This window comes from Callospermophilus lateralis, chromosome 2 (genome assembly GCF_048772815.1).
Source record: "Callospermophilus lateralis isolate mCalLat2 chromosome 2, mCalLat2.hap1, whole genome shotgun sequence".
In the NCBI taxonomy this organism is placed as follows: Eukaryota; Metazoa; Chordata; class Mammalia; order Rodentia; family Sciuridae; genus Callospermophilus; species Callospermophilus lateralis.
In genome coordinates this window covers 31,395,774-31,419,701 of record NC_135306.1, presented here as the reverse complement: position 1 = coordinate 31,419,701, position 23,928 = coordinate 31,395,774, and the positions used below count along the sequence as shown (strand labels likewise).

Sequence of the window (23,928 nt, the reverse complement as noted above, 5' to 3'; positions counted from 1 at the left end):
TGAAAACATTTGGGACTTACCCAAATGCCCATTGATGGATAACTGGATGATTAAAATGTAGTAGCTATCTGTATATACAATAGAATATTATTCAACCCTAGAAAGGAATGAAATTATGAAATATGCTACAACATGAATAAACTATGAAGAAACATACTAAGTGAAATAAGTCAAACATGAATGGATAAATACTGTTTGATTCTACTTACGAAGTACCTAGGATAACCAAATTTATTCAGACAGAAAGTAGACTGATAGTTGCCAGGAGCTGGGGGAAGTTAAGACTGGATAGTTATTGTTAAATGGGTACAGAGTTTCAGTTTGGGAAGATAAAAAATTTCTGGAGGTGTAGAGTATTGATGGTTGCACAGTGATCTGAATGTACTTAATGCCACTGAACTGTCCACTTAAAAACAGTTAAAATGGTGAATTTTCTATTATGTATATTTTAACACAGTAATCAAAGAATTACTAAAAAACAAAAAACAAACATGTAGAAAAATAAGTTCAAACTTTTTACTATTAGGCTGAAATATTGACATATTTCAATAAATATAATCAGAATAAACATGACATAGGAAAACAAAGGATGATTAATTATTGCTATTATAGTTGTGATTTTACTGTGTTCCACAGTTGTTATTAAACAAAACTAACAAATTAAATCGACTTTATATTAAATGCCTGTAGGTACACTTTGAATATATGTGTCAGATTTTAATGTGACAGATGAGCTTGGTTCATGCTTATTAAATTATCTAATTCTTGATTGGACTGATGATTATGCTGTCAGGGATAATGTACATATAAATAGTTCCTATGTTTTTCCTTAGTAATTCTCCTAATAGCAAAAACAGTCTTATGTCTGTTCAGAGGTATGTGGATGAGTATTTAGAAATGATTTTCAAGCAGTTTCAACAAGTTGAGGATGATCATTTTATTTGAAATAAAGCAAGTGTTGATATACTTTCAAAATGTATCTTTTCTTCAGTAACTAGGTCTAACAGTTATCCTATAAAATTATAAATTTAAATTTATCTTTTGATATAAAGAATGGATTCTAGATCTATGAACTTTCTATAGATATATCTTCTTTTTAAAAAATATTTTTTAGTTGTAGTTGGACACAATACCTTTTTTTATTTATTTATTTTTATATGGTGCTGAGGATAGAACCCAGCACCTGGCACATGCTAGGCGAGCACTCTACTGCTGAGGCACAACCCCAGCCCCTATCTTCTTTTTCGATAGATATTAAAATTAAAATCAGTCTATCAAATTCTAAGGTACTTGGTGACAACCAAATATACAATGTATCAAGCTTAGTATTTACTTCATTGATAATTATTCATAATTATTGGGCAGTTTTTATCTTTCTTAGCATTAGTTGTATTTGATAAACTAAATGACTGTTACCATTAAGAGGTTGGACTCTATAATCAGACCACCTGGGTTAAAATCTCAGTTTAGCCACATACTACCTTTATGTTCTTGAGTAAACTACTCATCTTCTTTGTACTCTTTTTGTATCAATCACATGCAAATTAAAGAGTACTTAGCTCCCAGAGATGTCATGATGACTGTGTGGTGTAAAATTATAGAACTCTTATACCCATGCCTATTACACAATAATAACTCGGGCCTATTCCTTCCTAATATATAGTTCTTTTGAGATCCTCTCACTCTTTCAGCAAACAGCTCTACATTGGAGTGCCTACTACAACAACCCTGAACATGTGAAGCTGCTTATCAAGCATGATTCCAACATTGGGATTCCTGATGTTGAAGGCAAGATCCCTCTCCACTGGGCAGCCAACCATAAAGACCCAAGTGCTGTTCATACTGTGAGATGCATTCTGGTGAGTAGGGAAATGTTTCTGGACCCGAAATGGCCATTTTTGGAAAAAAAAAATCCCCTATGAAATATCTAAAGTGTACAAAAGCATATATATGTTTATACATATTATACAAAAAAATCATGAAGCAAAAGAACACAACAAACATGTGGACTTATCCCCCAAGACAGAGCATTTCAATACCATTATTTAAGAGCAGAGTTTTCCTGAGTTCCAATTTCCAAATACATTCAGTCCTCTGACGCTGTTCCCACTCCTGACCCATCAACTACTTTCCCGAATTTATATTTACCATTCCCTTATTTTGCTTTATATTTTAAATTAAATAATAAGTATATATAAGCAAGTATCATTGAAGTCTTCTGGGTAGAGTACCTTCCAGTACCATTCTATTCTCTGCTTCCTTTTACTGATTTTCATTAGTTTTAAATTTTATATACATGAAACCACATTGTAGATATTCTTTGTAGTGTGATTTTACTTGTTGAACCTCATGCTGGAGATTTTATATATGCTACTATGTGTAGCTATAATGATTTAATTTTAACTGCTATGTAGTATTCCATTTTATGAATAAACTCTATATTGTTTTATTATTGACAGACATTTAAACTATATTTTTGCTGTTTACAATCACTGTTGCTTTGAGTATTTTTTAAAATAATCTGTGGAATATATTTGTTTTTTTTTCAATTGTTTAGGAATGCAATTGATTTTTTGCTCATTAATTATACATCTAACCTATTTTATTAATTTTGAATACTTGTCAGTAGATTGTATGAGGTTTTCTAATCACTGTGTCCTAACTTCCAACTTTACATAGTGTTGTCGCTATTTGTTTTTAACACATAAATTAGACTTTTAAAAGTGTTATTTTGTATATACAATGATTATTTATTTTTACTTGCATCCTACCTAATTTTTTCTTTACTTAAGTCTTCCTTCTGGAATTATTATCTTCCTTCCTAATATATAGTTTTTAAAACTTCCATTAGTGTAGATATATATAAGTGGTAAACTCTGCTTCTTGTTTGTTTGCTTGGGGGAGTAGTTAATTGATTCTTTTTTTTTTTAGTTGTTGATAGAAATTATTTTATTTATGTATTTATATATTGTGATGAGAATCTAACCCAGTGCCTCACACATGCCAGACAAGTGGGCTACCGCTGAGCCCCAGCCCCAGCCCTAATTGATTCTTTTTAGTTATATATAACATTAGGATATGTTTTGACATAATCACAAAAGCATGGAATATAATTTGCTCTAATTCAGTCCCCAGTACTTCCCCCTCCCCTGCCTCTTCTCTCCTCCTTCTCCTTTCGCTCAAATCTACTCAACTTTCTGTAATTTATTTATAGTTTCTTTTAAATTAGTGTCTTATGGAATATTTGATGTTGAGATTCACTGTGGTATATTCATCTATGTACATAGGAAAGTTCAGTCAGATTCATTCCCTTGTTCTTTCCCATCCTTGCCTCCTCCCCTTCAGTCCCCTTAGTCTGCTCTACTGACCTTTCCCCTATTTTGGTGGAATTCCCTCTTCCTTTTTTCCCCCCTTTCTAGCTCCCCCCAACCACCACCTACTTATTTTGGGTTAGCTTCCATATATCAGAGAAAACATTTGACCTTTGACTTTTGGGGACTAGCTTGAACTTTCTTTTTTTAATTGTTGAGAGTGTCTGCCTTGGACTGGGGTAGAGCTCAGGGGTAGAGCATTTGCCTAGCATGTGCAAGGTCCTGTTCAATCCCCAGTACCACCAACCAATCAACCAAACAAACAAGTCTGCCTTTCAACCTTGCTCTTGAAAAAAAACAGTTTTCTTGTGTACACAATCCCAGGTAGTTACTTTTCTTAGCTCTTTCAGGGTATTATTTTGCTCCTTTCTGCCTTTTATTATCACTCTTCAGGAGTCTATTATTGGTCTAATTATCATTCTTTTTTAAGTGACCTATCTTTTTCACTCTAGCTGTTTTAGTTCTCTCTGTTTGGCATTCTACAGTCTTACTACAGTGTGTTTAGGGTGGCCATTTTAAAAAATCCTGTTTGGTGTACATTCTGATTATTGTATCTCAGTTCTGAAACATATAGCTATTATCTCTTTAAATCTTGATTCTCCTTTATTAACTCCATTCTTGCCTTTGGGGTCTCCAATTATCTATATTTTAGAACTTTTCACCTTATTCTCCATGTTTCCTCACTTAGTCTTCTATTCCTGACTCCTGGAGTCTCTGCTGCATTCTGGGTAATGGCAACTGATTCATCTTGTTGTTTACTGAGTCTTGCCTGACCTATTGAGTGTTTAATTCTAGTGATTGTATTTTTTTTTCACTTCTAAAAATTCTACTTGGTTTGTTTTCAAATCTGTCTTATCATTATATTAGTTTTTTCTTTCTTGCTCACTTCCCATTACATTTTTTATCTTTTTACATATTTCATATATTCATTTCATTTATTTACTTATTAATTTATTTTGGTGCAGGGCCTTACACATGCTAGCCAAGTGCCCTACCAGCAAATTACATCCCCAGCCTTTATTTTATATTCTTGATGTGTTAATTCCAATATCTGAAGTCCTTGGGGGCAATTCTCACTTATTTCCTCTCAGATTTGGCCTTATTTTTCCCTTATGTAAATACACCATACTCATTAGGAGTCTCTGGGACCTAAATTATACAACTTTTTTTTTGTAAAATAGGCTGACTGGATAGGAAGCTTTAAACCTGGGATGGCCCTTCAAAGAGTTCTCAGATTGAGGCAAGAGGGCTAGGCCTAACCTGAGAAGAAACATGACCTTGGGTGATGTAACTCTGTGGCTGAAGAAATTCCAGAAAGCTGACAATTAAGGGTTACTAGTTGGTAGAGCTCCCAGCAGTTAGGGAAGTAAGGCCTCTAGTCTTGAAGGAGGACCTAAGCAATGCATTATAATGTCTGCTACAAAGATCCAATAGGAAAATGAATAACTATTGTGAACTGTCAATTTACAGAGCAATAAAAATGAATCACCAATAAACATATAATTAAAAATCTCCCTCTCATTCATAAAAGAACTACAAATTAAGACATCATTGAAGTGTCTTTTATACTCATATGGGGAAAATGTAGTAAGCTTGATATACCAAGTGATTAATTTGTGCCAGCATGTGGGGAAATAAAAAATTTTGCACATTGTCATGGGTGTGTTAATTGGTATAACCATTTGGAGAGCAGTTTGACAATATCTGGTTGAAGATGCAGATGTCCTTCAACCCAGTAATTCCCCTTTTGGTATCTAGCCAAGAGAAAAACCTCACACATGTGCTACAAGGGACAATAAAGAAAGTATATTTATTGCAGCATTATTTGTAATCATGAAGAAATGGAAATTAGCTAACTGTCCCTCAGTAGAATAGACAACTAAATCATATTTTATTCATGCACTTCCACAAATGAACTAGTATCAGCATAGATACCACAAGTAGGTTGTTGAGAGAAAAAGTTGCCAAAAGATATACATGTATACTGCCATTATGTAAATATCGAAAACACACATACAAAGTTTATGTATTTTTATGGATGTGCCCATATGTACAGAAGGACAAAATAAGGCTTTAACTGAATCTGTAACAGATACAAAAACACATTAGGCAAAATATTGATACTTTTTAACATAGTGCATGATGGCTAGTCTTTTCTATACTTTTTATAGTTAAATATGGAAATAAATTTTAAAAAGTTTTAGACTGTACACTTTTTTTGGCTTTATCACTTTACTTGTGACCATAAAGAATATGGAGGTTTTGTTTAGAAAATTGCTCATTACTTATGCCAAATACAATTTATTGAGGATTCCACATATGTCTGAAAGTCTTTGGTTCCTTCAAAATAGGATGCTGCTCCAACGGAGTCTTTACTGAACTGGCAAGACTATGAGGGGCGCACACCTCTTCATTTTGCTGTTGCTGATGGAAACCTGACGGTGGTTGATGTCTTGACCTCATATGAAAGCTGCAATATAACGTCTTATGATAACTTATTTCGAACCCCACTTCACTGGGCAGCTTTACTAGGTAAGTTGGCTTTAAATTACAGGATCAATAGTAGGAAGAACTGCATGAGTATAGGAAAGTTCGTATGCCTTCTCTTCCCCTGTTGGTTCCCATCTCCTATTTAAATATTTTAATTTTTCATTGATATGTTAAAAACTGCCTTTATATGTTTATAAACTGCCTCCCTTCATTGTATGCTTAAATTTTAGTTATGTAACTTTGTTTTCAGTTAAATGATGTTAGCTTTAATTTCAACATCATATTGTGACTTTTAACTTTTGTTTTTCATGTTCATTGCCTTTATTTATGGGGAAAGGGGCTTTGATTTTATGTTTGTGCTAATGCCACGATAATTGCTTTTTTCCTTCATATTTGCTTTTTATTTAAACTTTTGGGGGGTCACTTTTTTAGTCCTTTTTTTTTTATAGATAGGGACCTCTCTATGTTGCCCATGCTGGCCTCAAACTACTGGGCTCAAGTGATCCTCCTGCTTCAGCCTCCTAAGTAGCTGGGACTACAGGTGTGAGCCACTCTACCCACCTGCTTTTTTTTTTTTTTTTTTTCTTTTTTTGGCAGTTCTGTGGTTCTATAGATATTGAACCTAGGGCCATGCCTCATGCATGATGCCAGGCAGACATATGCTCTACCACTGAACTACATCCCCAGCCAAGGGATCACTTTTTTAGATAAGTGTGTGTGTGTGTGTGTGTGTGTGTGTGTGTGTGTGTGAGACAGATTTTTTTTTTCCTTTTTTTTGAAAAGGGAAGGCTTTCTCTTTTGCTGACTCATTAATAATTAAATGATAATTTGGTTCTTTTTTTCCCCCTGCTATTATGCTATTATTAGTTTTTTCAGGGTTTTTCTTAATTTTGTTTGGTTTTTGCCTGTTTCCTTTGTTGTCTGTCTTTTGGTTTATGGATTAGGTTTGTTGCTGTTATTTGGTTTTGAAATACTTTGTGTTATTAGGAGGATTTTTAGTTTTTGTTAGGGGTTACTTAAACTTATCAAAAACAGTTTTTTGAGTCTGAATCAGTCTATTTATCTGCTAACTGCCACATAAAGACAGAATTTAGCATACTTTACTCACTATTCTTTTAATATTTGTTGATATAATCTGATATAATCTTTTTCCCTCCAATTATTATTATCTTGATCTTAGTTTAAATTACACATTGTCTCTTGTGAACATGATTTTTCTGTTGCCTTCAGTTTTTATAATCAAATTTATAACTGATATTTAAACTTCATTTCAATGCATGGATTCACCCCTTTTTCCTTTTCCTCTAGAATGTGAGTGTATTTGGCAAATTTGTCTCATAACTAAATTGATTTTTTTACCCATAAATTCTGCTTTCTTTCTGCCTCCTGTATAGATTGTAATTTAGATTGCATTTTCACTTCCTTCTCTCCATATTTCTTTTCATTTTTTTTCCCATCAGCATTGGGAATTGAACCCAGAGACACTTTATTGCTGAGCTATATTCCATCCCTTTTGTTCTTTATTTGGAGACAGTTCTCTTGAAGTTCCCCAGGCTGACCTCAAACTTACTCTCATCCTGCCTCCACCCCCTGGTTAGCTGGGAATAGAGTCATGCACCACCACACCCAGCTTTACCTGTATTTCTTTAATTTCATCTTATTTCCTTTTACCTCCTTCCATTCATTACCTTTGTATTTCAGTCTCTTTTCTTCTTAGGGTGTTCTGTTTCTGTTTCCTAGAAGCCACCTCTTTTTATCGTAAGTCAAAGATGCCAGTTTCCTGAATTTTTCCTCTGGATCCTTCTTAGATCACTTCAGAGGTATGCTCTATATCTTTCTTCTGGTTCCTTTTCCCCTGTGTTATAGGATGCTTTCTAGTAGTCTTCACTGAATTTTTATCTTTATGCCACAAAACAAGATGGGATGTGTTCAGGTTAACTGTGTGGCATAGATTGCCTTGTGTTCTGGAGACTCCATCTTAAGTCACATATGCAAAGTAGATGAGCACAGTACCACTCAAATTCCTTTTTTTCTGCCTGGTTTTCATTCAGTGTATCCTTGCTGTGCTAATATGGCATCTTCTTCATTGCCCAGTTCCCCAATGTGCTCTAGTAATAAAGAGTATGAAATTCAGGTTTCTACATAGCTATTATAGGTTCAATTATTTTTTTATCTTTTCTATAGTTCTTCACTTATAGAACCCACTTCCTCCAGAGTGTACTGCAGAATATTGTCCCACCACTACCTTGTCATACCTACCTCCTTGTTTTGTGGGATTTTAAATCACTGCTTTGATGTTAAAAGACTAGGGGAGAGAAATTAGAGGGAATGGCCAGGAAGCCATTCAGGATGTAGAATAGTAGAAGGGAACAGCTGTGTAGTTCTAGTTAATTGGTGATGGAACCTTGAGACAGGCACAGGGAATCCTAAGAGGACCTATCTTCTCTCCTCTGTGACTGACCATTTACAAAGTGAAGTCAGGGAATGCAATGAGATGATACCTAATATTAGGTACCTAATAATATTTTCTGGGTCTAGCAGTTATGCCCAATGCCATTTCTTTCTCAATTGAAGCATTAAGATTTTAGTGCTGTGTGTTTTCACCTTGTTCTATTCTATCTAGTATGCTGGTGAGAAGTTAGATGAGTCTGCACTGGAAGACAGTGCTATTCACAAAACATTTTGAATGCTGCATTATGTGCGAGTGATTTTTCTTACATCTTTCTTTTTTCAAATAGATTATAAATTAATTGTGTCCTTCCTATGTTATAACTACCTTGTTGTGTTTGCTCTCAGGCCATGCACAGATTGTCCATCTCCTTTTAGAACGAAATAAATCTGGAACTATCCCATCTGACAGCCAAGGAGCAACACCCTTGCACTATGCAGCTCAGAGTAACTTTGCTGTAAGTAAAATAAGGCAATTTTCTTTTTTCTTTTGGTGATGCTGGGAACTGAACCCAGAGCTTTGAGCGTGCTGGAATAGTGCTCTTCCACTGAACTATATCCCCAGCCCAATAATTCTTTTTTCTTACTTTTTATTTTGATATAATACATGCAGTTGCAGGGAACAATACAAGATCCCTTGTACTCTTCACCCAGCTTACCCTAATGGTAACATCTGGTACAATTATCAGAAATGGGAAGTTGACAATGATCTTATTCAAATTTCACCAGTTTTATAGGTGTTCATTTGCCTGTGTTGATATAGCAATTATCTTCTGACAATTGTTCATATTGTTAATTCTGTGATTCAAGTGACATTTCAACTTTTTGTGAAGCTGGTCACATGCAAAGTTTGATATAGCTTTTGTTTTAACATTCAGTGTAATATTTTGCTTTATGTAAGTAAATGTGCTTCATCTTTTGTTACATTTATAGTACTAAGGACATCTTAGTGTTCAACAATCTTTATTTTCCTAAAAGCAGTGTGGCAAGGCTTTGGAATTGGAAAAACCTTGGCTGGAAACTATCTGTATGACCTTAATGGAAATTTCTTAACCTGAATCTTTGTTTCTTAATCTGTAAAATGAGGATAATTATGCCTTTTCTTTTTGGATTGGTGTAAAGACTAGAGAAAATTTATGACAAGTGCCCACTATAATTGCTGGCCTAGAACAGGTACTGAATAGAATATGTTCTTATTACTAGTGCTAATAATTATGTATTTTATATCTGAGAAAGCAAACATGAGTTGTTCTTTCAGAAACACTGAATATCAGCAATAGTTCTTCCTTTATAGCTCTTTATGTTTTGCAAAGCACTTTCCTGTTCATTATGTCCTCAGACCACCCTGCAACATGACAATGTGTAAGCTAGATCAGCTTCCTAAGTATGTATGGCCAGTAAAAACTAAAGACTCAAACAAAGATTCACACACACATTAAAGTAGTCACAGTTGATTGGACTGTCTTCTACAGGGATGTGCATTCATGAAACCCTTGGTTTTATTAAATTATGATAATACTATCATCAGTACAGAATAATTTCAACTTCTTGACTTCTCCAAATACTTCTTGAATACTCAGAGGGTGAAAATATTTTACTTTCATACCCTTCTTTACTCTCTGGTCTCAAAAAAAAAAAAAAAAAAAAAAAAATATATATATATATATATATATATATATATATATATATATATATATGTGTGTGTGTGTCTATAGTCCTTCCTTCTTAGCATTCTTTAAAATTTAAGAGTTATCATCTAGAATTTTATCAAATCATTATCTTCTTTTATCTCCCAACATCACAGAAAAATGCATAGTATTTTGAGGAAGAGTACTTTCTTCTAACAAATAGATAAGAAATTCTCTTGGCCTAGGCTTTTCAATCTATATCAGACCTCAACCCCATAATACAACGTAAGTCTATGAGATGGGTCATATTATCCAGTATACAGATTAAAAAAAAAAGAGATTAAATTACTTGTCCATGGTCTCAAATCAGTTTTAGGCTCCAAATTTATGAATGTACAGATACTAATAATTAAATAACTGTACTAATGGAGTAAGAAAGAATAGTAGAACATTATGGATATTTATTCAAAGAAATATTTGCTTTAGATATCTGCTAATTAACAGAGTTGATTCTTAATGTTATGCAGATTTTCTAAGTTCTCTTTCAAGTCCCTTGATCAACTTGGCCCCTTGTTAACTCACAGGAGGATGCAACTTCATTTTTTAAAAATATCAAAAAACAAAAGCAAACAACCAAAATTCCTATAAATATTCATCATTAAGAAAAAACATACTCAGCAAAAAATTTGCAAATTAGTAAGAGAAAAAAACCAAAAAATGACAAACTTTTAAAGTGCATTTAATGAACATATACAGTAGACCTTAGAAGTATAGCTTTTAAAAAAATTTGTAGTTGTAGATGGACAGCATGCCTTTATTTTATTTGTTTATTTTTATGTGGTGCTAAGGATCGAGCCCAGTGCCTCACATGTGCTAAGCAAGTGCCCTGCCACTGAGCTACAGCCTCAGCCCAAGCATAAGCTTTCATACCTCAGTAATTCACCAGTAGTTTTAAGACTAAGAAACTATATGATGTATTAAAAGGAGTACTGTAATTTAGCCCTGTCATCTATTTTTGTTTCTACCCCAAATATTTGTATGACCTTGAATCTGAATTTTTTTCATGTATAAAATGAGGGACTGGATTAAATGAGCCCTTAATTTTATTCTTTCTGTACTAAGACTCAATATTTTATACATTTTTTTCTAAATTAAAAGCCCAAAAAACTTCTTTCTGAAACTTTAACATTCATTCAAGCACAAGTTTCTTGATAGTTCTAAAAATTTATAAGAATCTGAGTTCTGAGGAAATAGGCAATTTAAAATGCTGAAATATTAGCAAGACCCTCTCTCAAACTAAAAAGGGCTGAGGATGTAACTCAGTGAAAAGCTCTCCTGGGTTCAACCCCCAGTTCCCTACTCCAAGATGCTGAAATGTTAACCCCCACTAAAGATGTCAGACACTGTTAGGATTGTCAAGGGTCCTGGTTTTGTATGATTCCAGGGGAGTGACCTAGAATATAGGAATTGCTAAATAAGTACGTTTAAATGAACACTGTGTTTCTCAGTAACCATCAATCAGTGTTCAGTAAGTGTGTTAACCATCTTTAAAAGTTCTAGTAACAAAACACATGATGTATTTATTTTCTCCTGAGGTATGTCTGAACACTCTGCATGTAAAATGTCTAATAAAACATATATTTTAATGTTGGTCATGACACTGAATATGTCTGAGTCTTTTAGCTGTCACTTCCAAGTGACCAAACGTTTTTAAACTTAATTAAAAATTATCATTTTCAATTTTGAGAATGTTGAATGAGAGGTTTAGATTATGGTTTTAAAGTGTTATAGAAACTAAAACCAATATATAAGAACAGGGAATTATTATTTTCAATGAAAATTTTTACTCTGTTATTCATAGAAAAGACAATTTAATTTGATTCAAAAGTAAGGGGAAATACTTTACTTCTTAGTGAAAAGATATGTATATATATCTGCTTTGTTAACATAAAATGTTACCCTGTTGTCTCAATTTTTTACATGAAGTTTTCTTACAGGAAACAGTACAAGTTTTTTTAAAACATCCTTCAGTGAAAGATGATTCAGACCTCGAAGGAAGAACATCCTTTATGTGGGCAGCAGGGAAAGGCAGTGATGATGTCCTTAGGACTATGCTGAGTTTAAAATCTGACATTGATATCAACATGGCAGACAAATATGGGGGCACAGGTAAGAACTGGTAGATAAGTTCAGTTTGCTTTAATTCACCTTTCAAAGTACAGGTGGTACTATAAAATTTGAAATCATTGTTTTAAAAAATTGAAATCATTGTTCCTAACCTAATACTGTTTGAATTCACCACTTTTAAAGTTTGAGTTTGATAACTTTTATTTCTTCCAAGTATTATGTCTAAAATTGCACATGTTTCTACCAGGTGAATTGTAGCATTTGGTTTAAAACATTGGTTGCTCCTTAAACATGGTTATGGTAACTCTTCTAATCTTTTATCTTTGTGCTTAAAAATTTTTAAAAAGCAGAAGCCACTTTAAAACTATGCATTTTTAGTAGTTACTAATTATATTTTCAAAAATTTAGAGTCATGTTTTAAAGAATGCCTGTGTTCTCACCAGTCTCACTTACTATGTTCTTTTCTGAGTTTTGAGTAGAATGACTGAGTACTGAATCTCCCACTTTAGAGATAACCTCCCATGACTCTAGGTTTCACAACTTCAAGGCAGCATTGCATCAGAAGCTCTTACTAGATGCTTATTTAATCTTTCTTTAATAAGAGAGCCCTTTAACTATGTATTGGTTACTAAGAGATGTACACATTTTTTAGCATTCAGTATCAACTTAGAGGTCTCTTACTTGTGTCCTATGTCCTAATTTCAAGTTAGAAAGAAAGAAAATTTACACACCAGTAAAATTTGCACACCAGTACTAAACAGAATTAAGAACTCAGTGATGGGTTAGCTTCACAGTATTATGGGTTTTTTATTTGTACAAACATACTAAAGCCATTTGCCCTACCTATTGTTCTAGATAAAATTTTGTTTGGCCACTAAAACTAGTGATGCAGTACTAAGGGGAAGGAAGGGGAGGGATTTGAAGTTACTACACTGAAAAATCATCCTCCTTATACCAAGACCCTTCTAATTATTTTTTAAGATTTTAGGCAATTTCAATTTTATGACAAATCCTCTGTCAAGATTGTTTCTTTAGGGCTGAGGTTGTGGCTCAGTGGTAGAGCGCTTGCTTAGCATGCATGAGGCACTGGGTTCAATTCTTAGCACCACATATAAATAAGCAAAAAAATAAAGTCCATCAAAATCTAATAAAAATATTTTTTAAAAAAGATTGTTTCTTTATGGGCTAGAATCATAGCTCAGTGGTAGAACATTTGCCTCACATTTGTGAGACCCTGGGTTCAATTCTCAGCACCACATATAAATAAATAAAATAAAGATATTGTGTTCATCTACAACAAAAAAAAATATTTAAAAAAAAAGATTGTTTCTTTATCAAAGCCTCATAGCAGATCTTAAGTTTTTGTAGGGATATAAAGCAGACCCATAGGACATTGAGGTTATAAATGATCTGAACATTTAATTTTTTATCAGATTCCCTTTACTATACAGTCTCCCACTTTATTTCTAACTTTGCTTTTAGTTTAACTTTTTCATGTATCTTAATAAAGTATGGGCAAGGATACTTGCATACTTTGACCAAAAGTATGTTTCTGATATGCACTGTGATTGGAGTTCAGGCATAAATTCTTCTCAGATTCATTAATTCCTGGGTTCTTTCTCCTATGGGGATTTTTCTGTGTATCAAAGATGCCTTCCATAATGGAATATTACTTGGCCATAAAAAAGAGTGAAATTATAGCATTTGCCAGTAAGTAGATGGGACTGGAGAATATCATGCCAAGTAAAATAAGCCAGTCCCAAAAAACCAAAAGTCAAATGTTCTGTCTGATATGTGGATGCTAACTCACAACAAAGGAAGATGGGGAAGGGAAGAATAGAAGCCTATTGGATTAGACAAAGGGGAATGAAGGGAAGGGAGGAAGGAAGGAATTAGGAAAGACAGTAGAATAAATCAGACATAACTTTCCTATCTTTATATTTGAATACATGATTGAGGTAATTTCACATCATGTACAATCACAAAAATAAGATTAATTAGCATAAGTTATACTCCACTTATGTATAATATGCCAAAATACATTCTACTGTCATGTATATCCAAAAAAGAACAAATAAAAGAAAAAAAGATGCCTTCCTTACATTTCTATGAAGGTGAGTTTCTCTCCATCATCCCTCTATAAGGCTGTTTTTTCCTCCCCATTAAAAGAGGTCTTACCAATAGTAACATATGGACATTGTTTGGAATCTGATTCATATAAATGAACTATTTTTAAAAAGTCATCATAAAAATGTGACATGTGACTATCTAGATATTTGATGGTATTATAGAACTTCTATTAGTATTTTTAAAGTATGACAATTGGGCATTGTGGTACACCAGTTATTAAACTATTATCTCTCAGCTTCAAGGACAACTTAGATAAATGTTTAATTTTTCCCCACATCTCTGTTACTATGCAGCTTTCCACTTTATCACTAGCCTTGCTTTTAGTTGAAGGTTATCCTTTTATCTTCCTTTTGCAGTGCTGGGCCTGAGGCTCTGCAAATAAGATTTCCCCTTTGCCAGTGAGTGCCCTGTTAGCATTTGCACATAGCAGGAGGTAGAGGGATACTGGAAGATTTGAAGAGAAACAAAGGATTACATCATCCTGTTTGCTTCCTGTTCTTGGTTTGTTTTCTGCTCTGGTCAGCATCACTCTGTAATGGTTCTTCAATGCAGCATCATTGTTTGTTTCATTGACAACAATTAATTTCACTCTGCATTTTTTCCAGCATGCACAATGCTAGTATCAAGAGCACCCTTCTTAGGAATGCCCAGACCAGCACGGCAGAGCCCCTCCTCACAGGTCTGAGTTTCTGCTCTGCAGGGCTCTTCTAAGCTTTTAGATTTTAATTATTTTATTCTCTTCTTTTTTGTTTCCCTAGTTGCAAGATTGGTAGCTACTTCCTACATTTTTTCTCCTTTTGCCTGTTAATTTCTTTAATACATAACTAACAATTTTTTTTTATTGGTTGTTCAAAACCCTACAAAGCTCTTGACATATCATATTTCATACATTAGCATACATTAGCTTCAAGTGAGTTATGAACTCCCTTTTTTACCCCAAGTACAGATTGCAGAATCACATGGGTTACACATCCACATTTTTACATAATACCATACTAGTAACTGTTGTATTCTGCTACCTTTCCTATCCTCTACTATCCCCCCTCCCCTCCCCTCCCATCTTCTCTCTCTACCCCTTCTACTGTAATTCATTTCTCACCTCATAACTAACAATTTTTTTATACTGAATTGTCTCTGCTAAAATATCTGGTGAGGTTTCTGTCTTCTGACTAGACCTTGACTGATACACTGATGTTTTAAAAAAGAACCCTTGTCCTCCAGAGATAATAAAATATTTACCAATGAGAGGAAATGATTTTGGAATTTTAAAAGCCAGGAATGGTTGGTGGTTAGATGAAACAGGATTAGCCATGTATTGATAACTGTTGATTGAATCTGAGTGATGGCTATATTGAGTTCACTGAACTATTATTTAATTTTGAATATGTTTGAAGTTTTCCATGAATATAAAGTTAAGTTTTAAAACAATTTAAAGTCCTCATGTAAAATCGCAGCACTTTTTTTAAAGAGGAAGTAATAATAGTTAAGTCTAACTTTTTAAAGTAAATACAAATAAAATGGAAAATTTTATTTAATATGTCATTAATTCTATTTTTTGCTTAATTGAAATTTTGTCTTTTTAAAAATTTTACATATGGGTATTATTTATCTATAGAATATCTATTTCATACTTGATGCCACATCACAAGATTGTAACATTGAAAAATTAAATATTGAGGCAGGAGTTGTGGCTCAGCGGTAGAGCACTCGCTTCACATGTGCGAGACCCTGAGTTCGATCCTCAGCACCACATAAAAATAAATAAGTGAAATAAAGGTATCATGTCCAACTAAAAAAAATAAATATTTAAAAAAATTAAATATTACCTTAAAATTAAACCTAGCCCAGGGATTCCTAAACCTGCTCTTCAGAAGAGCAGATTTCTGTAGAGGTAGCTGAAATGCTGCTGGGGAGTAGACAGTCAGGTGGGTAACTTGCCACCCCTGATTCAAGCTGAACCACTCAACTTCTGGTTCATGTGTGGAGTGTTTTATAAAACTCATTTGGTGGTGAGATGGTTCTTCTGCTCTTGAAATGTGAAAAATACAATGAATTAGACATTATTACTCTATGTACATATATGATTACACAACCGGGCTGATTCTACATTATGTATAACCAGAAGAAGGAGAAGTTATACTCCATTTATTTTTGATGCATCAAAATGCATTCTGCTGTCATGTATAACTAATTAGAACAAATAAAATTAATAATAAATTTTTTAAAATGTGAAAAATCCCTGAACTATCACAGATATTATGCCATGCTTTTATCTGCCTCATAACATTCTCACCAGTGGTCTCTCAGCCTCTGGTTGACCGTCTTCTGCACAGCACACCTACAACTTCCATGGTAACCTGACTCTGTTAGAATGCTCTTCCTCATACTGAGCCCAGTTTAACAACTGACTGATCCCTTTGTGCTCTCCACGCATGATAGGCCTTCAGATATCTGAAGTCACTCTTTTCTATCTGAATTTCATCTAGATCAAACTAACATGCAGCCATTTAGGTCAGTAGTTCCCAAACTCAGGAATGTGTAAGACTTACTAGAGGTATTTGTTTAAAAGCAGATACCATGCTATTTGGACAGAGATCCTATTTCAAATCCTATGTTTCCACCTCCAAAACATATTCTAATTCTTTCTCTGTTTTTCTCCATCTCCCTTTCTACCACCCTCATTCAAGTCCCCAACATTTTTTGCTCAATCTACTACAAAATAACTGGCTCTCTGCCTGTATTTTAATCTGCTATAATGCATTCTTCTTATAACAGTGAGATGAACCATTTAGAGTATAATTTGGATATAATCACCCCCCTTACTTCATGCCCTTTGGCGTCTCCCAACAGTCTGATATGTACGACCATTTACAATCTGGTCTTTTCTACCTTTCTCATTATCTCACTCTCACTTACTGTGCTGCAGCTACTCTTGCCTTCCTTCAACACACAAAGTCATTCCTATCCTGTACCAACTGTTCCCTTTGCCCAAAATATTCTCTCTTTTTATGTTTCAGGTCTCAATTTAAATGTCAGCTCTTCTGCAAGGACCTCCTAACTATCAGTCAAAAGTAGTCTTCCAAGCTGGGCACAATGGTACACGCCTGTAATCTCAGAGACTCGGGAGGCTGAGGCAGGAGGATCACAAGTTCAAACTTTTGATCAGCAACTTAGCAAGGCCCTATGCAACTTAGTGATACCCTGTCTCAAAATAAAAAATAAAAATAAAAAGGCCTGAGGATATGGCTTGGTGGTTAAGTGCCAGTGGGTTTAATCCCCAATATCTCCCCACGCACACACACACAGTCTCCCAGTCACTCTCTATTTAAAAATACCTTTTATTACATACATTTCTTATTCTGTTCATCACTGTATAACAATTTATTGATAGGATTTTAAAGTGTTTTATATTTGCTTTGCTTTGCTCCTCTTCTAGACTATAACTTTGTCTATTTTATTCCCAGCATTCCAGTAGTACCCAGCCCAAAAGTCCACACTTTTTTTATATTTTTATTTATAGGTGGACACAATGTCTTTATTTTATATTTATGTGGTGCTGAGGATCAAACCCAGTGCCTCACGCATGCTAGGAGAGCATTCTACCTCTGAGCCACAATCCCAGCCCGAAAGTCCACACTTTTGCAGGCATCCCAGGTTTGCTTATGGATCACTATGTATGAAATAGACATTATTCTAAGCATTATAGAGCCATCATACTTAAAAAGAACTTCCACAAGCCTCTAAACTGTGAGTATGGCTAATTCAAACCTAGAGTGACTGATTAAGTCAAACACTATGGTTGAGTAACACAGGAAGGGATCAGCATTAGCATACTATTAAACACAGGTAGTCAGAATTACTCTTTAAAACCCCTTAAAAGGCACCAGAGAGGAGACCACATTTCACCTCTCAGTTTTTTCTCCATTGTTCAAAAGGATTGATGTTGCTTAAATTGAACCCTGAGAAAGTCGCTGGCTTATATTTGGAGCCATGTAGTATGAAAAATGTACAGTGTAACAAGTAGTGTGTGCTTTCAGAGCACAGACCAACCAAAGGAGTGGCACATGTAGCCAGGTGAAGGAACAGGAGATTGACATGGTCTAGTTATGGACATGTCACGTGGCCCCTTAGGGACATGTGCTTATCGAGTGGTTGATGGGCAGAATTGTCTGTGTTATTTAAATCTTTTCTCCTTGTCATTTTTTGTTCTCTTGATCTCTAAAAGAGGAAAGATTAAATAAACTAGTAACTGAGAAGAGAGTGCCATTTTCAGACCAACAGGATGGAAAGGAAGAAAACAATGAGTTAAGAAAGATAGAAGAAGTGTTGGGGTGGGGGGAGGTATGACTAATACAAATGAATAGGAAGGAAGTGGGAAACCTACAAAAGTGAAAAATAAACTAGAGAATCTTTACAATTTGGATTGCATTTAGCCAAAACAATGGAGAAATCAGAAGAGGAAAAGATTCATAGTTAAGACTAATAAAAAGGTAAAGTTGTTAAAGAGTTTGTCACTTTCTTTTACTTCCTTTTTAGCTTTACATGCTGCTGCCCTTTCTGGCCACGTCAGCACCGTGAAGTTATTATTGGAAAATGATGCTCAAGTAGATGCTACTGATGTCATGAAACATACTCCACTTTTCCGAGCCTGTGAGATGGGACACAAAGACGTGATTCAGACACTTATTAAAGGTTAGTTAATCAAGTAGTCTTATTAAGTCACTCACAAAGTTCTTGCATGCTTGGTTGGAAATAAAGCTTTACACAGCAAAGAGCCACCCAGGTTAAAAGGTGAAGGGAAGAACAGCCAAATTGGTAACAGGAAACTCCAGTTCTGCTCCCAGCTCCACCTGTTGACAGTTGTTTGGTTTTGGAAAAGTCACTTCACCTGCCTAGTCTTCAGTTTCCTTTGATGTAAAAGGGAGTGATTCCTACCCTGACCAATTTACAGGCTGGTTGTAAAACTCTGAAGTAGACTTACGCATGTGGAAGCATTTCAATGAGAGTAAAGTGTTGATGGGACTGTTGTTTTTTAACTTCTATTCTTTTTGATAAATGCTATCTCCATTACACATTTTCAATATATTTTTGCTTTCCCAGGTGGAGCAAGGGTAGATCTAGTTGACCAAGATGGACATTCTCTTCTACATTGGGCAGCACTGGGAGGAAATGCTGATGTTTGCCAGATTCTAATAGAAAATAAGATCAATCCAAATGTGCAAGATTATGCAGGACGAACCCCTTTGCAGTGTGCTGCATATGGGGGATATATCAATTGCATGGCTGTGCTCATGGAAAATAACGCAGACCCTAACATTCAAGACAAAGAGGTAGAACTCCTTGGTCTTTTCTATATTGTTTGCTACAAAGTGTTTATAATGTTTCTTCTTTGTTGTAAACTTAAATAAAACAAATTACCAAAGAAGAGATCACCCACAAATCCATACAATTATGATTTTTATTTTTCCATGTTCTCGACCAGTCCTTACCTATATCTAACATAGTCATTAAATAGACTGGGAGTCATTCTATAGCTTCTATAAAAGATATATATATGTCATATGTATGTATGTATATGTATATAAGTATATATTATATGACTATGACCCATATTTTGTTCACTTAAAATGATCATCAGTGTTTTGTCATTTGATACATAATCTTTTTCATGATCATGAATTCTTAAGATTCCAAAATTCTAAGAGCTTTAAATATAATAGATGGTTCTATCCTCACAATAACCCTATAAAGTACTTACTATTATTACTACCATTTTGCAGGTAAGGAAATTGAAACTCATGTAGTTTCAATCATGACCCTAAAATGACAACCTTTGGGAATGGGAGAGTCAGGATTCAAGTTATGCCTTTAAACCAAATTTTATAATTAAATAAAGAACCTCCTGTTGCTTGACACTTTTCCATTATTGTAGATGATATTGCAGGAATCATCTTTGTGCACTTAACTTTTTCCTTTTGAGTTACTCTCCTAAAATAATTCCCCTTAAGTGAGAATATTGAATCAAAGCAAAAAAATGGTGCATATATTATATACATATATGTAAATGTGTGTGTGTGTGTGTGTGTGTGTGTGTGTGTGTGTGTGCTTTTACGGGGCCGGGGCGGGGGGGAGGCAGGGTACTGGGGATTGAACCGATGCACTTTAGCACTGAACTACATTCCCAGCCCTTTTTATTTTTATTTTGAGGCAGGGTCTTGATAAGTTGCTGAGGCTGACCTCAAACTTCAAATCCGTGTGCCTCAGCCTCCCAAGTTGCTGGGATTACAGGTGTGCACCACTGCACCTGACAACAAATGATATATTAATATGCTTCAGTTATAATACATAAGGCCAACCTAATATTTGAAAGGCATTGGTCAATCTATACTCCACCCAGCTGTGTAGTAATATATTAGTTTTTCTCATTTTAGCTGGTATTAACTTTTTGGGGGGGAAGGGTACTAGTTTATTTTAATTCTTTAAAAATATTAGCATAAACTATGTTTTCCAAGTCAGAAAACAGATTCTCTACTAACTCATTAAGCAAGTTTTTAATCAAGATTGTTACTATTTGTAAAATTATCATAATGAAAAACATGTAAAATATAGACCTTGTCTTTATATTCTTAGGAATGCATCTTTTATAATTTGTCATACCTTTTATATTTTACCAAGTTACCTATTTCTCCTATAAGTAGCGTACAAAGCTCCTTTCCAGTTCCATTAATTTTTATATATAGTTTGGATTATCTACATAAATAATCTTGCTGCCTGTAAATAATATCATTTTTCTTTATTTCCAAACTTTTCATTTCTTTGTTTTATTTTGTTGAACTAGCTAGAATCTTCAATACAATGTTGAATAGAATTGGTGACAGTTGGCATCCTTAACTCATAATTCTTCTTAAAGATCAAGCTTTCAATATTTCACCATTTAATGAAATTATATTTCTAGTTGCTAAGAGTTTTTAAATACCATAGTTTTTGTCAAATAAAATTTATGCATCTATCAACAAAAGTCATATTATTTTTCTCCTCTTTTTTGTGAATATGGTGAATTATATTGATTGCCTTTGTGAGCTGTTAAACCACTCTTACCTTTCTAGAGTAAGCCCCACTTATAATGTATTACGCACTTTTATATATAAAGATGTATTATGTTTGTTAATATTTTAAGATTTTTGCATATATATTCATGGAAAGTTTGGCCTATAATTTTCCTTTCTTATGTTGCGTTTGTAAGATTTTGGTAGCAAGTTAACAATGACCTTATAAAAAGAGTCAAGAAATAGTCCCTCTTTTATTCTCATAACAAATTTATATAAGAGTGATGTTACTTCTTCCTTAACTATTTGGAAAAATTTATTATTGAAGTCTTCTGGTTTGGGGGTTTCTTTGTACAAATATTGTTAATTTAGTTCCATTAATAAGTTTTCTAATCAGTTTTTCTAATCATTTTAATTTTCTTTCAGTTTAGTAAGAGATAATATATTAGAAATATGTCAAATGTATTTGCATAAAGTTAGCTATATCTGCACTTACCATTTTTATGTAAGACCTGTAGTGACTTCCTCATCTTAATTTTATATATTGGTAACATGTATTTTCTCTCTTTTTTAACTTTTCATGTGGCTTATTCTGATCTTCAAAGGACTTACTTCTGCCTTTGTTGACTTTATACATTTTGAAGTTGCTTACTATTTTGATAATTGTTTACTCTCATCTTTATTTTTCCTGCCATCCACTTTCCTCAGGTTTGATACACTATTCTTTTTTCCCCTTAGATTCTTTTGATAAAAGATTAAATCATCAGGCTGAGGTTGTGGCTCAGAGGCAGAGTACTCGCCTAGCATGCTTGAGGCACTGGGTTTGATTTTCAGCACCACATAAATCAAAATAAAGACATGTGTCCACCTATAACTAAAAAATAAATACTTTTTTAAATTGATGATTTTATATATATATTTGATTCTCCTAAGCTCTGCTTTAGCTTTATTTTGATTAAGTTGTGTACCTTCACTGTCATTTAGGTAAAATATTTTCAACTTTCTAATTTGATTTATTCTTTGAACTATAGATTACTTAGAACTATATTGTTTAATTTCCAGGCACTTAGCGTTTTCCCTCTCTCTCTCTCTCTCTCTCTCTCTCTCTCTCTCTCTCTCTCTAATTGATTGGATTAGTTTCCTGTGCTCTTGTGACAAATTAATCACAAACAAAAAAACATAAATTTATTATCTTACTGTTTGGGATATCAGGAGTCAAAATTAGTCTCACTAGACTAAAACTTCAAGATTTAACAGGACTGTATTTCTTTTGGAGGCTCTAGGGGAGAATTCTTTTTCTTAATTTTTCCAGTTTCCAGAGGCTGTTCACTCACCATGGGTCATAACCCCATTCTGCCATCTTCAGAGCCAACAATGGCTAGTTGGGACTTTATTACACTGTATCACTCTGACACTCTCCTGCCCCCTCTTTCCCTTAGAGGGATCCTCATGAATACATGAGGCCTACCCAGATAATCCAGGATAATCTCCTCACCTCAGAATCAGATGATTAGTAACCTTAATTCCCTGCTTTCCACGTAACATAACAGGATTCCAGGGATTAGGATATGGACATTTTGCAGGAGAGCACATTATTCTTTATAGTCTTTCTTTATGGTCCAGTGTATGACTGATTTTGATAAAATTCTGTGTACTCTTGAAAAGAATGCTAATTCTTTCATTTTTAACTGCAGGGTCACTTAGAACATATCTTTAAATTGCATTATTTGTGTCTTCTATGTCTTTAGTGCTCTTTTGTCTTTTTTTCCTATCAACTGTTATTTTAAAAACACTAAAATCTCCCACTGTGATAATAGATTTGACTATGTCCCCTTTAATTTTGTGAGATTTTTTCCCTAGATATTTAGAAACTCTGTTATTGGATGTAAAAATTTAGGGTTGGGACATTTTTCTCTTTACGTCCATTAACACTGTGAAATATCCTGCAATACTTCATGGCTTTATCTTTCATGACATTGAGGTTTTTTAAGTATATAGGCCACCAGGCCAGTTATAATGGCGCATGCATCTGTTCCCACCTACTCCAAAGGCTGAAGCAAAAGGATCACAATTTCAAGGCAAGCCTTGGCAACTTAGCAAGATCCTGTCTCAAAATAAAAAAAAAATAAAAATGACTGGGAATATAACTCAAAAGTGCTGCAGGGTTGTAAGCCACAATACTGGGGTGGGGAGGGGTGGATACAGGATGTTTAATTTGTTGAATTGACTAAGTTTGGGTTTGTCTTATGGTTCTTCATAATTAGATGCAGGTTTTACATTTTTGGTTGGAATATTATATAAGTGATATTGAATCCTTCTCAGATATCACCTCCAATGGCATATGGTACCCTTTCACATAGTGTTAGCTATGATCCCTTAGTTAAGAGCTGTCTGTTTTCTCCACTGTGTACATAATAGTATCCTTTTTTATAATTGAAAAGTTTAAGGGGAGGATTATTTATATTTTTAATTAGCATAAATAGTCACATGTCCAAAAATATTTACTCCAGGTACACTTGATTTTTGTTCATGCTTATAGGGAAGAACAGCTTTGCACTGGTCCTGTAACAATGGATACCTTGATGCCATTAAATTATTACTAGACTTTGCTGCTTTCCCTAATCAGATGGAAAACAATGAAGAGAGGTAAGCTGTGGATAAGAAAAAAAGAGAGAGAATATGCTCTTG

The 23,928-nt window shown here is 34.2% G+C and overlaps 1 protein-coding gene across 8 annotated transcripts in view; it reads left to right on the top strand.

Annotated features, from left to right (window-relative positions):
* Invs (inversin) overlaps nucleotides 1-23,928 on the top strand; it is a 169,056-nt gene that overhangs the window by 79,653 nt on the left and 65,475 nt on the right. For 7 of the 8 annotated variants that reach the window (XR_013090362.2, XR_013090361.2, XM_076845754.2 and 4 more), the window contains exons 5-11: nucleotides 1,692-1,859; nucleotides 5,723-5,903; nucleotides 8,658-8,767; nucleotides 11,935-12,106; nucleotides 18,731-18,886; nucleotides 19,295-19,524; nucleotides 23,780-23,886. Coding sequence is in view for 6 of the 8 variants with exons in the window: in XM_076845754.2 (XP_076701869.2) it covers nucleotides 1,692-1,859; nucleotides 5,723-5,903; nucleotides 8,658-8,767; nucleotides 11,935-12,106; nucleotides 18,731-18,886; nucleotides 19,295-19,524; nucleotides 23,780-23,886 (1,124 nt within the window). In the remaining 2 variants the exon portion in view is untranslated. Of the gene's footprint in view, nucleotides 1-1,691; nucleotides 1,860-5,722; nucleotides 5,904-7,599; nucleotides 7,682-8,657; nucleotides 8,768-11,934; nucleotides 12,107-18,730; nucleotides 18,887-19,294; nucleotides 19,525-23,779; nucleotides 23,887-23,928 lie in introns of those variants that run through there. The other variant, XM_076845758.2, reaches the window with a different exon arrangement.